General features: G+C 45.6%; 1 protein-coding gene across 1 annotated transcript in view; it reads left to right on the top strand.

The window, feature by feature from the left end:
* Positions 1–1,227: 1,227 nt before the first annotated feature.
* The window catches only part of LOC140191058 (voltage-dependent P/Q-type calcium channel subunit alpha-1A-like), a 597,550-nt gene continuing 583,995 nt past the window's right edge, over positions 1,228–14,782 (top strand). Inside the window, exon 1 of the mRNA XM_072248133.1 lies at positions 1,228–1,453. Within this exon, the coding sequence (XP_072104234.1) occupies positions 1,326–1,453 (128 nt within the window). The 5' untranslated portion in view covers positions 1,228–1,325. The remainder of the gene's footprint in view (positions 1,454–14,782) is intronic.

The raw sequence follows: 14,782 nt of genomic DNA, 5'->3' as shown, positions 1-14,782 counted from the left end.
AACTCATTTCAGGGAGGTAGCACCATCAATTTGCGGGAGACTTCTGGGAGAGGTGGGATGTCTGCAATAGAGTAGCTCCTTAGCAGCTGGCCAGCTAGTTTAAATAACGTTAGCTATGCTAATGAACGAATGATACCTGTTAAACTTACCTCAACATGTCTTTTACAGTCTTAACTCACCATGGGCAATAGAAAAGTCACTGTTGCAAACAGTGCAGCGAGCAACATTGTCATTATTTTTGAACCCAATTAGGCAGGGGTACACTTTAGTGTAGTCTGGGGTGACGTACGTTTTATATATTTTTTGGAACACTCTACCATGGCGCGCTCTCGCTCGCTGTCTCTTGGTTTCTCGCTCGCGCTCTCGCTTGCTTTCTCTCTCACTCTCTCGCGGTCGCTCTTGCGCTCTCTCTTGCTTTTCTCTCGCTCGCTCTCAAAAAAATCGATTTCCGTGACATTGTATATAATTTGCTGGCATCAGGGAGCCACTATTAATATGCGGGAGACTCCCGGAAGTTCCGGGAGATGTGGGATGTGTGTAATTAGTTGCAGTAAATTTGCCCATAGTGTGTAGGTGAGTGGAAGAATCTTTGGGGCGGGTAGTTGATGGGGTTGTGGAGAAGAAGAACTGGGATTAATGTGTGATTCTAATTCTGGGTTTCCTGTTTACTTTAACAAGCCCCTTCATGGTTTCACCACCACGGTCTCCCCACGGCCTCCACTGATCCAAAGAAAACATCCAGAGCTTATCCACAGCTTTCCTCACGGCTATGGTTTTCCTGCCTGAATAAATTTCACAAAGTATAGTTTATGAGTGGTAATAAACATGATTTTGAAGCTCTTAGATTGGCTTGTGAATATACAGAATATGGAATAATATTCAGGCAGGAGAGAGTCCTGATGAAAGGTCACAGCCCATTACGTTGACTGCTGATTCCTCTCCATGGATGCTGCCTGGCCTGCTGAGCTCCTCCAGCGTTTTGTGTGCGTTGCTCCGGATTTCCAGCGTCTGCAGAATCTCTTGTGTCTAAGTGTCGCTAGTGTAATTTCACATGCTGAAGGGCCTGTTCCTCTGCTCTACTATTCTATGTTTTTCTTCTCTTTTGCAGCAGTTCCTACACCTCGCTCTGGCCAGAGAGACCGATGAACGCAAACCCGAGAAGGTGGGTGGACCCCAGGGGTCGCCCCGGAGCGTCGGCCCCTGACCTCCGACCCTCGTCCCCGCCGAGTTACTACGACGCAGTGTGCGACGTGAAAGGCTCGGCTGGCAGCGACCCGGCCATTCACCGCGGCCCCCATGCGTTCCACCAGGGGCAGTACTACCAGATGACCGACGGTGGTCTGGCAGCTCCCTACAGGAGGCGAGGAGCCCTGGTGGATCACAGGGACGTCATCAAAGCGCACGAGGCCCACAAGATGCACAGCACACCCCAGGCAAAGCGCAAGGAATGGGAGTAAGTCATGGTTTCTGCAGTGCACCGGCCATTTTCTAATGTTGTCAGGGTGGGTTTCCTTCCGCAGAAGACCATGAGAACTCTACCCTGGTCATTGAGTATATTCAAGATTGTGATCAATAGTGCTTTTCTTTTTTTGCAAGGAATCAGAGAATCCAGGAATCATTCAGGAAAGTAAAGTCGATGTCCCAGATGTACTGTAAATTGCAAATTGGGAGGAATTTGGGATAATTACAACCTCTAGTGAAATAAGTGTTGAGCCAATAGTTGGAGCTGTGGCCAGAGAAGTCTCCAGGTCCAGAGAGTCTTTAAAAAAGTGGTCCACGAAGTAATTAATTGGTTTAAACTTTGCAAAGTTCACTTGATTTAAGAAAGGTTCCATTAGTTTCGCAAATAGCAAAAATTATGGTTCCTTCAAAAAGGAGACAAAATATAAAACTATAGGTTTAGGACAGAAAGTATAAAACTGTAACCTTAACGTCTGACCTCCTAGGGAAAATATTAAAGTAGTTAATTATTAAGGGTATCTAGTGGGTCAAGATAGTCAGGAAAAGTCAACATGGTTTTGTGAAAAGGAAATAGTGTTTAACTAACTTACTGGAGTTCTTTGATGAAACGACGTGTGTTGTGGATTAAGGGGAACTGGTGGATGTACTATATTGAGACATCCAGAAAGCTTTTGGTAAAGTCCCACATCGAAGGTTGTCGAGAACATAAAAGCGCACGGCATAGGAAGTGATATCTTGGTGTAGATGGAAAGTTGGGCAGCCAACAGGAGACACAGAACAGGCAGAAATGTGTGATGGGGCATAACATCCGCCACAGGGATCGGTGTTGGGAACTCAGTCAGCCACAGATGGTATAAATGAAGGATGAGAGTGGGGTTGCTCAGTTTGGTGATAACATAAAGATGGGTGGGAAGGGAAGTTGTGACGAGGGTCCAGGAAGGTATGAATAGGTTAAAAATCCAGCAATTGGAGCAATATCCATATTCCTGAACTGAGAAATCCTTATGCAGGAATCTAGTTTAGAATTCCTCTTACAACTGCTCCACTCCAGTTGCTAATTCAGAATTAAAGATACAATTTTTTAAAAAAGTCACATGTACATCAAAACTTGCAGTGCAATGCATGGTTTTCAGCGACCCGAGGGTGAGCTGGGGGGGGTGGGGGCCACAAGTGTCGCCACACATTCCAGTGCTGACATAGCCTCCCCACAGTGCTCAGCAGGACAACACACAAACACAACGAGCATCAAGACAACGACAGCAAAACATGGGTGTGATCTTACTGAATGGTGGAGCAGGTTCAAGAACCTGATGAATTACCAACTCTCCCTTTTTATACATCGGGAGAAATCCCCTGGTCCGGTTTGTATCTTTTTACACCAATAAGAAAAACGAAGTTGGACTAAAGAATTGACTTAGTAACATCCCAGAAATGGCTCTAAATCGGGAACTGGAAGGGAGGGAGGAATTCAGGAAAATTATAACCTTTTGGGAAATGGAACTGAGCAAATGTTTGGAACTATGAGCTGATAAGTCTCCAGATCCAGTGCAGGAGCTAAGATCTGTTCAAAGTTGGGAGGACTAGATGGGGTGGATGTGGAGAGGATGCTTCCTGTGGTGGGGGTATCTAGAACTAGAGGCCACAGCCTCAAATTGAGGGGTGACCTTCAGAAGAGAAGTAAGGAGGATTTTATTTTAGCCAGAAAGTAGTGAATCTGTGGAATGCTGTGCCACAGACTGCGTTTGGGGCCAAGTCCTTGGGTATATTTAAGGCAGAAGTTGTTCGTTTCCTGATCGGTCAGGGCATCCAAGGATATGGCGAGAAGACAGGTCTATGGGGATCAGCCATGATGGAATGGCAGAGCAGACTTGATGGGCTGAATGGCCTAATTCTGCTCCTATGTCTTATGGTCTGACTGGACGTTGCTGGAGTCATCGACTGAGAGACATGAGACTTTAAATTTCCTAATAAATCTGACATTATAGGAAATCTTGGTAATTAATACCATAAAACTACAAGATTACAATGAAATCCATTGCTTGATAATGTCCTTTCTGAAGGAAATCTACCTACTGTCCCTACCTGGGAGACTCTGCCTAATCATCGTGGTGGGGTTGGGGTGTGGGGAGAGTGGAATTAAGTACAGACAGTAGCTGCTGTCAATATCCACAATGGGTTTAATAAAAAAAAAATAAAGCTTCATGAACATTTTTTAAAACATGAGGAATTCTGCCGATGCTAGAAATCCAAAGCAACATGCACAAAAGTCCCGATGGAGGGTCTTGGCCCAAAACGTCGACTGTTTATTCATTTCCATAGATGCTGCCTGACCTGAGTTCCCTCAGCACTTTGTAGGAATATCTTTTGCTCCTGGGGTTCTGTTCCCAGAGGCAAGACCCCTAGCCAGTACTTTGTTCAAGTGAAAACTGTCACTAACCATTTTCAAGGCTTTGAACTGCAGCGGGCTTCCCAAAACCACTTGGTGACACAACCATGCACGTTTTCCAGAGGGCTCGCTAGCTCTGATCAGAAAGGGACTTCCATGAGCTGAAGAAAAAGGCTTGCATTTTTATAGCATCTTTTTCCAGTTTCCCGAAGTCCCTTAACAGCCAGCAAGTTGTTTTGGAAGAGGAGACAATAGTGGAGTGTCAAGTCGTGTATGGCAAGCTCTGTTTGGATTACCGCCAGAGTTATATACAGACCTCTAAACAGTAGCTAGGATGTCAGGTACAAACTACAACAGGACATAGAAAAGATATGTAAAGAGGGCAATATTATAATGGTTATGGAGGATTTCAATATGCAGGCAGATTGGGAAAATCTTGTTGGTGCTGGAGGGAATTTGTAGAATGCTTTTGATCTGGCTTTTTAGAGCAGTGTGCAGTTGAGCTCATGAGGTAAAAGGCAGTTCTCGACTGGGTGTTGTGTAATGAACCAGATTTGGTTAGGGATTTATGAGGGAATCCTTAGAAGGCAGCGCTCATAATAAGATAGAGTTCACCCTGCAACTTGAGAGGGAGAAGATAAAATCAGATGTATCAGTGGAGAAAGAGAATTTACAAAGGCATGAGTGAGGAGCAGGCCAAAGTTGATTGGAAGGGGACACTAGCAGGGGTGATGGCAGAGCAGCAATGGCTGGAGTTTTCCGGGGTAATTGGAATGCGCATATAGATTCATCCCAAAAAAGAACTGTTCTAAAGGGAGGATGAGGCAAACATGCTGACAAGGGAAGTCAAAGACCACATTAAAAGTAAAAGCGAGGGCATATAAAATAGCAAAAATTAGTGGGAAGTTAGAGGTTTGGGAAGTTTCAAAAACCAGCAAAAGGCAACTGAAAAAGCATTAAGGAGAGAAAAGATGAAATATGAAGGTAAACTAGCCAATAGGATATCAAAAGTTTTTTTTGGATATTGTATATTAAGGATAAATGAGAGTGAGAGTGGATATTGGACCACTGGAAAATGACACTGGAGATATAGTAATGGGGGATGACAGACAAACTTAATAAATATTTTGTGACAGTCTTCACCCAGGAGGACACCAGCAGTATGCTAGAAGTTGGGCAGTGTCAAGGGGCAGAAGTTAGTGTAGTCACTATTACTATTGATCGTGTGGTGGGGGGAGACGAGGGTGCAAAGGTTAGGTGCTGTGCATGCTTACTGTTCGCAAACAGAGGAGATACAGGCAAGGGAGAACTTTAACGATCTGCTACTGGGCAGGCAGCAGATAAGGAATTGGCCATGAGATGGCACCAGAGCTCATTTTATAGACAGAGAGTTGTAATTAGTAAAAAGATGCAGTCGTATCATGTGATACAGCAGGGAAACTGAATCCTTCGGCCCATCGAGTGCATACTGACATTAGCCACTGCGTATCTCATGATTCACTCTCCCCACATTCTTTTAATTTCCCCCAGATTCAACCTCTCACCTACACACCGGAGGTAATTAAAAGAGCCAGGTGACTTGCCAACCTGATCATTAATTTGGGATGTGGGAGGAACTGTGAGCATCCGGAGGAAACTCCCCTTGGTCAGGGGAAGAACGTGCAAACTCCACACAGGCAGAGCCGATGCCAGGATCAAAGCTGGATCTCTGGTGCTGTGAGGCAGCAACTCTGCCATCTGCTCCACTCTGCCCGTGAGTTGGTGCAGTGTGAGCACTTTCTTGCTTAGAAATTACAATGGGGTATTCTCATGGGAGTTCTGAAGAACGAGATAGGATATTACCGAAGTGTACAAGGTTCTGCGGGGATTTGATGGGGTAGGCAAGAAGAGGCTGTTTCCTTGGGTTGGAATGATCAAGATCAAGGTTAAGCATTATTGTGGTAACAGGCATTCACAGAGTGTTAACTACCTTGTTGCTTCAGCAGCACAGTACAATGCATGTTAACATAAATTGTGTATGACTTGTGCAAAACTGAGGGGTTCACCACTTAACAGCAGTTAGCTTTAGTTCTGACACGTGCATCGAAATATTGAAACATACAATGAAATGTTTCGTTTGCATTAAATCAGATTAGCAAGGATCGTGCTGCGAGCAGCATACACTCCTGGCACCAACGTTGCATGCCCACTACTTACTAAACCTATCCGTATGTCTTTAGAATGTGGGGTACCCAGAGGAAACCCATGCGGGCATGGAGAGAACGTGCAAACTCCTTACAGACAGTGGTGGAATTGAATCCGAGTCACTGGCACTGCGAGAGCGTTACGCCAATTGTTACGTTTCCATCGCCAGCCCACGGACCCCTCAGTTAATGGTAGGGGTCCATGGCATATATATATAGCTCTAGAGACTGTTGTGTGAGAAAATCGGAGGTCAGCAGTTTTGGAGATGCTGTCTGGTACCAGCAATCACTCCATGGTCAAAGTCACTTCGATCATATTCCTTCCACATTCTGATGTCTGGTCTGAACAGCAATGGAACCTCCTGACCATGTCTGCATGCTTTTATGCATTGAGTTGCTGCCACATGATTGGCTAGGTAAATATTTGCATTAATGAGCAGGTGTACAGGTGAACCAATAAAGCAGTCACTATGTGTATAAAGATAACCAATCATTATTAATGCCATTGGGTTGTTTTAAAAACATCTCTAGTTCATGGCTGCTATTCAGCAGACAAGATCTGCAGAGATGGGACATAGAACTGTACAGCTCAGGAACAGGCTCTTCGGCCCACAGTGTCTGTGTCAAATAAAATGGCAAATTAACCTGATTCTCTTCCGCCTGCACGTGGACCATATCCCTCTTAGCATCACCATTATGTGCCGTGATGTATGACGTGGGCGATCATGCTCTCATGATCATGATTGTTCCTGGCAAACTTTTCTACAGAAGTGGTTTGCCATTGCCTTTTCTGGGCAGCGTCTTTACAAGATGGGTGACCCCAGCCGTTATCAACACTCTTCAGAGATTGTCTGCCTGGTGTCAGTGGTTTCATAGCCAGCGCTTGTGATAGGCACCAGCTTCTCATGCAACCACCTGCTCCCAAGGCTCACGTGACCCTGATCGGGGGACTAAGTGTTTCCACTGCACCTCTGCCAGCCTTTCCAGGCACCCGGCATTCTCTTTTCCAAAAAAATTTCCCCCGCACATTCCCTGCCTCTGTAAGGAGTTTGTACATTCTCCCCATGACTGTGTGGGTTTCCTCCGGGTGCTCCGGTTTCCTCCCACAGTCCAAACACGCACTGGTTGGTAGGCTAATAGGTCATTGTAAAGTGTCCTGTGATTAGGTCAGGGTTAAATCGGGGGTTGCTGGGCAGCACGGCTCGAAGGACCAGTAGGGCTACTCAGTGTTATATCTCAACAAAATACAAATAAATACATTTCCTTTAAACATTCCCCCTCTCACTTTAAATGCATTTCCTCTATTACTTGACACTTCTGCCCTGGGAAAAGGATGCTGACTGTCTACCTTATCTATGCCTCTGATGAACTTCTGTCAGGTCTTCTCTCAGCTTCCAAAGCATCACAGCAAACAACCCAACCTCTGGTACCCTCTAATCAAATCAGCATCACAGTAAAGTTCTTCTACACCCTCTCCACATCCTCCCTGTATTGGGGCACCAGAACTGCATTCAATACCATTGGCCTAACCAGTGTTTTAGAACATAGAACATAGAACACAGTACAGGTCCTTCAGCCCACGATGTTATGTGAGCCTACATAACTTATTCCACGATCAGTCTAACACTTCCCTTGTACATAGTCTATAACCCTCCATTTTTTCTTACATCCACGTGGCGATCTAAGAATGCCTTAAATAACAATATTGCATTAGCCTCTAACAACATCCTTGGAGGTGCTGGGTGCTCTCAAAGTAAAATAAATTCCCTAAACATTCCTCTAATCACCTTAAGTGGATGTGATTTGATATTTATATGGGTGCAATGTAGACCTTACATCGCCTGGCCAATAAGGGACTTTACACCCACCACTGTGGTTTATTCTCCAATAATCTTTCTCATGATGACAATCAGCGATGAGCCAGGTTCAACAAAGTGAATAAATATATTTAAAAAGGTCTAGATAAGAAGGCCAGTTCCAAAGGGGTAGTTGGTTTGTAAGGATGTTCCATTTGGGTTGTTGAAATACTATTAAGCTTTCAGCCTCACTTGCTTTCTGATGTGCTTACCTCCACCTGCCACACAGTGATGCCCTTGGAACATCTGACTGAGGCTGACGGTCTTCTCAAAAGGCTAACTCAGCAGAACAGTGCTGTAAAGTATTGCCCTGTGAACAGGAACCTCTAGAAATCAACAGACTGACAGGTTGATTGGTCCAGTCTCAGAAGACACTCAAGGGCTGGAATTACCACCGGTATAAACTAGGCCTTAGCGGTTCAGTAAACACTTGGAGAAGCCCTGCCACTGGTGGTGGTAGAGGCAGAAACATTGGAAACTCTCAGATAGGCATATGGATGATAGAAAAATGGAGGATCATGTATGAAGGAAGGGTTAGATTGATCTTAGAATAGGTAACAGGTTGGCACAACATCATGGGCCAAAGGGCCTGTACTGAGCTATACTGTTCTTTAAGACTTTAGTGCAAGTTATACTCTTGTCAAAAATACCTGTCTTCAGATCAATTGAAGGTTTTGAAATGATTTCCTTCAATATAGCATCTTTAATATTGGAAAAACACCCTGGACAATTCATACAAACCATGTCATACCAAAACAGGCACTAACCACCCCTCCCACCCATAAGGAGATGATTGGATGGGGGGGGGTGAAAGTTTGGTGATTTTATAAGCAGCATGTGGTGGGTGTAGGGTTCAAAGGTTCATTTTTATTGTCAAGGTATGCATATACAATACAACTCTGATATTCGTCTTCTCCATGAAATACAGAAAAAACCACGGGGGTTTTTAAAAGAAAAGATATCAACCTCTCCCTGCATGAAAAGGGAAAGGAAACAAAATTTGCAAACCCCAAACCCCCCAACTCCCTCCGACACACAAAAGCTAACAGATTGCCCACACAGAAAACAGTAGCTGAAACATCAAACCCCAAACCAGCAACCCTCTCCCTTAGTAAAAAAAAAGGCAACAATGACATCAAACCCCCAATTCCCTCCCTCTCAGAAAAAAGTGACAATACCATCAAACTCCCAACCATCTCTCTCAAACACAAAAACTAACAGATCACCCACACAGGAAAGCCAAGAAGAACATCAGACCCCAAATCCCCAACTCCCCAACTCCCCTCTCACACAAATACTAACATATCTCCCACCCGCCAATCTCAAACCGCTAATCGGCAACAAGAGAGGAAACTGAAGGAGAGCAACATGGTGGTATGCACAGAACAGTATCGCAGGCAGTAGAGCTGCTGCCTCACACCTCGCCAGTGTCCCAGGCTCAGCCCTCAGATCAGGTACTGTCTGTGTGGAGTTCGCCCTCTCTGCATGGCTTTCCCTGGGTGCTCCTGTTTCCTACCACATCCAAAAGGCATGCTGACTGGTGGGTTAGCTGGCGGGATAGACTATAGAGAAAATTAGTGAGGGAGTGGGATTACAAGCATAGATTTGATAGGCTGAATGTCCTGTGCTGTAAGGAATACAGAATATGAAAATTTCCAAAGCCTGGGCTCTCAGTAGCTGAAGATACAGGAGCCTCAAGACTCACACCACCAGATTCAGGAACAGTTACTACTCCTCAACCATCAGTCTCTGGAACCAGAGTGGATAACTTCACTCAATTTCACTTGCCCCATCATTGAAAAGCTGGGTGGCAGTGTGAAATGTGAGGAGGATGTTATGAGAATGCAGGGTGACTTGGACAGGCTGGGTGAGTGGGCAGATGCATGGCAGATGCAGTTTAATGTGGATAAATGTGAGGTTATCCACTTTGGTGGTAAGAATAGGAAGGCAGATTATTATCTAAATGGAGTCAAGTTAGGAAAAGGGGAAGTACAACGAGATCTAGGTGTTCTTGTACATCAGTCACTGAAAGCAAGCATGCAGGTACAGCAGGCAGTGAAGAAAGCTAATGGCATGCTGGCCTTCATAACAAGGGGAATTGAGTATAAGAGCAAAGAGGTCCTTCTGCAGCTGTACAGGGTCCTGGTGAGACCACACCTGGAGTACTGTGTGCAGTTTTGGTCTCCAAATTTGAGGAAGGACATTCTTGCTATTGAGGGAGTGCAGTGTAGGTTCACAAGATTAATTTCCAGGATGGCGGGACTGTCATATGTCGAAAGGTTGGAGTGACTGGGCTGTATACTCTGGAATTTAGAAGGCTGAGAGGGGATCTTATTGAAACATATACGTTTATTAAGGGATCGGACATGCTGGGGGCAGGAAGCATGTTCCCACTGATGGGTGAGTCCGGAGCCAGAGGCCACAGTTCAAGAATAAGGGGTAGGCCATTTAGGACAGAGTTAAGGAAAAACTTTTTCACCCAGAGAGTGGTGGATGTATGGAATGCTCTGCCCCAGAAGGCTGTGGAGGCCAAGTCTCTGGATGCTTTCAAGAAAGAGATGGATAGAGCTCTTAAAGATAGTGGAATCAAAGGTTATGGGGAGAAGGCAGGAACTGGATACTGATAGTGGATGATCAGCCATGATCACAGTGAATGGTGGTGCTGGCTCGAAGGGCCGAATGGCCTACTCCTGCACCTATTGTCTATTGCCTATTGAAATTTTCCCACACCCTTTGGACTCGCATTCAAGGACTCTTCATCTCATGTTCTCAATATTTATTGTTTATTTATTATTAGTATTTTCTCTTTTGTATTTTTTTATTTATTGAGATACAGTGGAGAATGGGCCCTTCTGCCCTTTGGAGCCACACCACCCAGCAGCCCCCGATTTAACCCGAGCTTTATGACGGGGATAACTTGCAAAGACCAGTTAACCTAGCTACTGGTATGTCTTTGAACTGTGGAGGAAACTGGAACACCCAGAGGAAAGCCATCCAGTTACAGAGAGAACGTATACTGTACACTCCTTACAGACAGCGGTGGGAAATTTACACAGTTTGTTGTCTTTTGCCCGCCCTGTTGGGTACGGTCTTTCATTGATTCTGCTATGGTTCTTGGATTTACTGAGTATGCCTGCAAGAAAATGAATCGCAGGGTTGTATATGGTGTCATATACAGTACACACATTGATAACAAACTTGCTTTGAATTTTGAATGGCTGACCATGGTGTAGCCATCAAATCTGGGGATAATTAAGAGGCAGAAAGTTAAGGAGCGCCAATATCTCTGAGGTGGAATGAGCTGTGAGGTGCTGTGAAGGGTGAGGCCTCTGAGGGATGTGTAAGGAAGGGTAAAAGTTTTGAGATTTGGGCACTGGTTGACTGGGAACCGGTACAGTCGTAAATTAGATTCTGAATGTTCACAAGGCCAGGTTCTGAGTGACCTTGGAAGCTGCCCGGGAATGGTTTGGAATTGTGAAATCTGTAAGCACCAGGGTGAGATAAGTTCTAGGATTCCTTCCTTCAGCCCAGTGACCTCTCCTTCTCCCAAGACAAAGTTCCTTATGATCACAGCCATCCACCAAGTTGTCAACCTCACCGCCCAGCTTCTAAGTTCACCCCCCTGCCCACTCCATTGACTTCACCTATCACCTCCCAGCTTCTAACTACATCCCCCTGCCCACTCTCCTGACTTCACCTATCACCTCCCAGCTTCTAACTTCATCCCCCTGCCCACTCCACTGACTCCACCTATCACCTCCCAGCTTATATTCCTTCCCCTCCTTCCTTTGTTTCCAATTGTTTGTTGTTTGTTTTTCTGTTACTGTAATTTTTGGGGTTTTTGTACATTGGCACAGTTTGTCTTTTGCTTATTAGTTGTTTGTCAATCTTTGTGTGTAGTTTTTCACGATTTTATTGTAGTCCTTTGTTCTACTGTGAATGCCTGCTGGAAAATGAATCTCTGGGTAGTATATGCTGACGTGTAAGTACTTTGATTGTAGATTTACTTTGAACTTTGAGTCCTGATGCAGGATCTCGGCCCACTGCATCGGGTGTTTATTCCTCTCTGTAGCTGCTGTTGGACCTGCTGTGTTCCTCCAGCATTTTGTTTGTGTTACTCTGGATTTCCAGCACCTGCAGAACCTCGTGTGTTTATGATTTGCTACACAAATATCTCCCTGTGTGACTTGTTGTCAACTTTAGTTCGACGGTGCTTCTGTGAAGCTATGTTACAGATGCTGCACTGTGTGGTTTGTATGTTCCCAGCTTCTCCCTTCCTCATTTATCACAGGAGCTCAGCTACAAAGTGAGACTGCGGCAAAGCTCTATCGATCTGAGTGGCGGAGTATACACCTGGCACATCACGTTTTCTCATGGTTGTGTCATCCCCAGTCAACAATATTAATGCTCTGCAGTGTCACACAAACGTCCCGTGCAGATTGTTCTGCCAGCTGACATCCTGCGGTGAGAAACGGCCCTTCGTTCAGATGGCTCTGGTATGGAGCGCTAAACAATCTGCGGCAGACAGGGCGAATCTATCCAGCTGCCTGCTCATTTCCCCCGGCTTCTGAACACAATGGTGACTTCCGCGTGCAGACGTCAGCGTGAGGTGCACCGGATCGTGTCCCCACCCTGCCAGTTCATGAGTTCGAATCCCGGTAATGTGCCACAGCTCAAGACCAGGCCCTTCGACCCGCAGCCTTTGCTGACCACGATGCTGAGTTCAGGCAATCGCAGCTGCCCGCACTTGATCCACATCCCTCCACTTCCTGCATGCTCGGGTGCACAAGATGGTAAGAGACTCAGGCACAGTGAACAGCCAGAGACTTTTCCCCAGGGCAGAACTGGGCAATACAAGACAGCAGAATTTTAAGGTGATTGGAGGAAAGTATAGGGGAATGTTCTTTACATAGAGGACTGGGTGGGTGGGCAGAACACCTTGCCAGGTGCAGTGGTAGAGGTAGGTATGTTAGGGACTTTAAAAAAAATCTTAGATAGGCAGATGGATGATAGAAGAATAGAGGATTATGTTGGAGGGGGTAGTTTTAGAGTAAGTTAAAAGCTCAGCACGACTGAGACATGGGTTGAAACATGCTGTAAGGTTCCAAGTTCTATTTTCTATATAAATGCTGCTTAAGTACCACTGTCTGCTTCTACCATCACCCCTGGCAGCCTGTCCCATATATCCAGCTGTGTTTGGAAAAAAAAGTGCCCCACACTCCCCCCCCCCACATTAAATGTACTATAGACATTTTGACTCTGTGAGAAAGATACTGAATGTCTGTCTCCCATAATCGTACAACCTCTATCAGATCTCCGCTCAGCCCCTGCTGCTGTGCACAAGCCTCCCACTTTGCAACAGTGACCTCGCTGCAGAGGGAATTCCCTGGAGCCAAGGCAGCTTGAGAGATGTGAAGGCAGTAAAAGAGATTTATCCTCACTCCCCCGACAGAGCGGGAGCTAGCGGGAAAGATGTCAACAAATGCACGGGGGAATCAAGTGCCATGCAGCTCAGAGCATAATTTGACATATTTTCATTCTTTTTTTTTTGAGACCAAGTCAAGAGGATATTAAACACAAGAGGTTGTGCAGGTGTTGGAAATCCAGAGCAACACGCACTAAGTGCTGGAGGAACTCAGCAGGTCAATCCAGCTTTCTCACCCTTCCTTTCGAGTCCTGATGAAGGCTCTCAGCCCAACACATCAACCGTTTATTGCCCTCCATTCATGCTTCCTGACCTGCTGAGTTGCTCCAGTGTTTTGTGTGTTTCGAAGTCGAGTTTATCGTCACGTGCACAAATTCGGTGAGGTACAGTTACAATGAGGAACTTCCTTGCGGTAGCATTACAGGCGCATAGATTCACACAGAATATAAATTATATAAAACTTATACAAGGTAGTGAAGAGGAAAAGATTGCAAAGCTCAACATTAGTGCAAAGGACAACCCACAATCAGAGACAAGTCCGTGGTAGTGCAAGAGGTGGCCTGGAGTGTTCTGTTGCTGAGGTACGATTAGGGTTGTGCTGGTCAGTTCAAAAGCCTGATGGTGGTAGGGAAGTCACTTTTCCTGACCTGGTGGTGTGGGCCTTCAGCCTTTTATACCTGACGGTGGTAGAATAGTGATCAGGCCAATGTCTTCAGTGGCAGCCGTCACCGCTCTTTCTCTGCGGGCAGGAGGAGTGAGGCCCCCTGGCTTAGTGAGTCAGAGGGACTGAAGTTCAGGGCCTAGTATTTGGGGTCCTGGCATTGGTGGGGCCCAGAGCTTGATGTCTAGTGTTTGGTGATTGGCAGGTCCCCGGTCAAGGTATTTGGATCGAATTGGAAGTCCAGAAGTTGAGGCCTGTTGGCCAGAACCTCAGGGCTATGAATCTCTACAGTCCGTTGAGATATTTGAAGGTCCAATATCTGTGTGTCCATGTTCAAATCCAGCTCTGCTGGAGGCTGGAGGCCGCAGGCTGAAAAATACAGCTGTTCTGGGCTTAGAGGACTGTGTATGTGTGTGGGTGGGAGGATGGAACAATCCTTGTTTTAATCTTGTCGCTTGTTGTGTTCTGTGTTGTTCTGCCGAGCATTGTGGGTATACTATCTTGGCGGGAGAATGTGTGGTGACACTTACGGGGCTGCCCCCAGGTCACGTCAGTTATTAACACAAACGATGCACTTCGCTGTATGTTTCGAGGTACACATGACAAATACATTTGAATCGTGAACCTTCATCTTGCTCTGCCTTTTTTGAGGCCGTTTGAGAGATAATCTGATTGGTGGGACTGCGTAAGATTCCCTTGCCTAAAGCAGATCAGTGAACTTGAATCCAATAGTTCTGCTATCATTACCGACCACTTAAAAAAAAAATCATGATAGGTAAAACTCTGATAATCTGACACACTTGGGGCTTT

Source organism: Mobula birostris, chromosome 32 (assembly GCF_030028105.1).
Source record: "Mobula birostris isolate sMobBir1 chromosome 32, sMobBir1.hap1, whole genome shotgun sequence".
In the NCBI taxonomy this organism is placed as follows: Eukaryota; Metazoa; Chordata; class Chondrichthyes; order Myliobatiformes; family Myliobatidae; genus Mobula; species Mobula birostris.
Note: the sequence above shows the minus strand (reverse complement) of the source record. Positions and strands in the feature narration are given on the sequence as shown.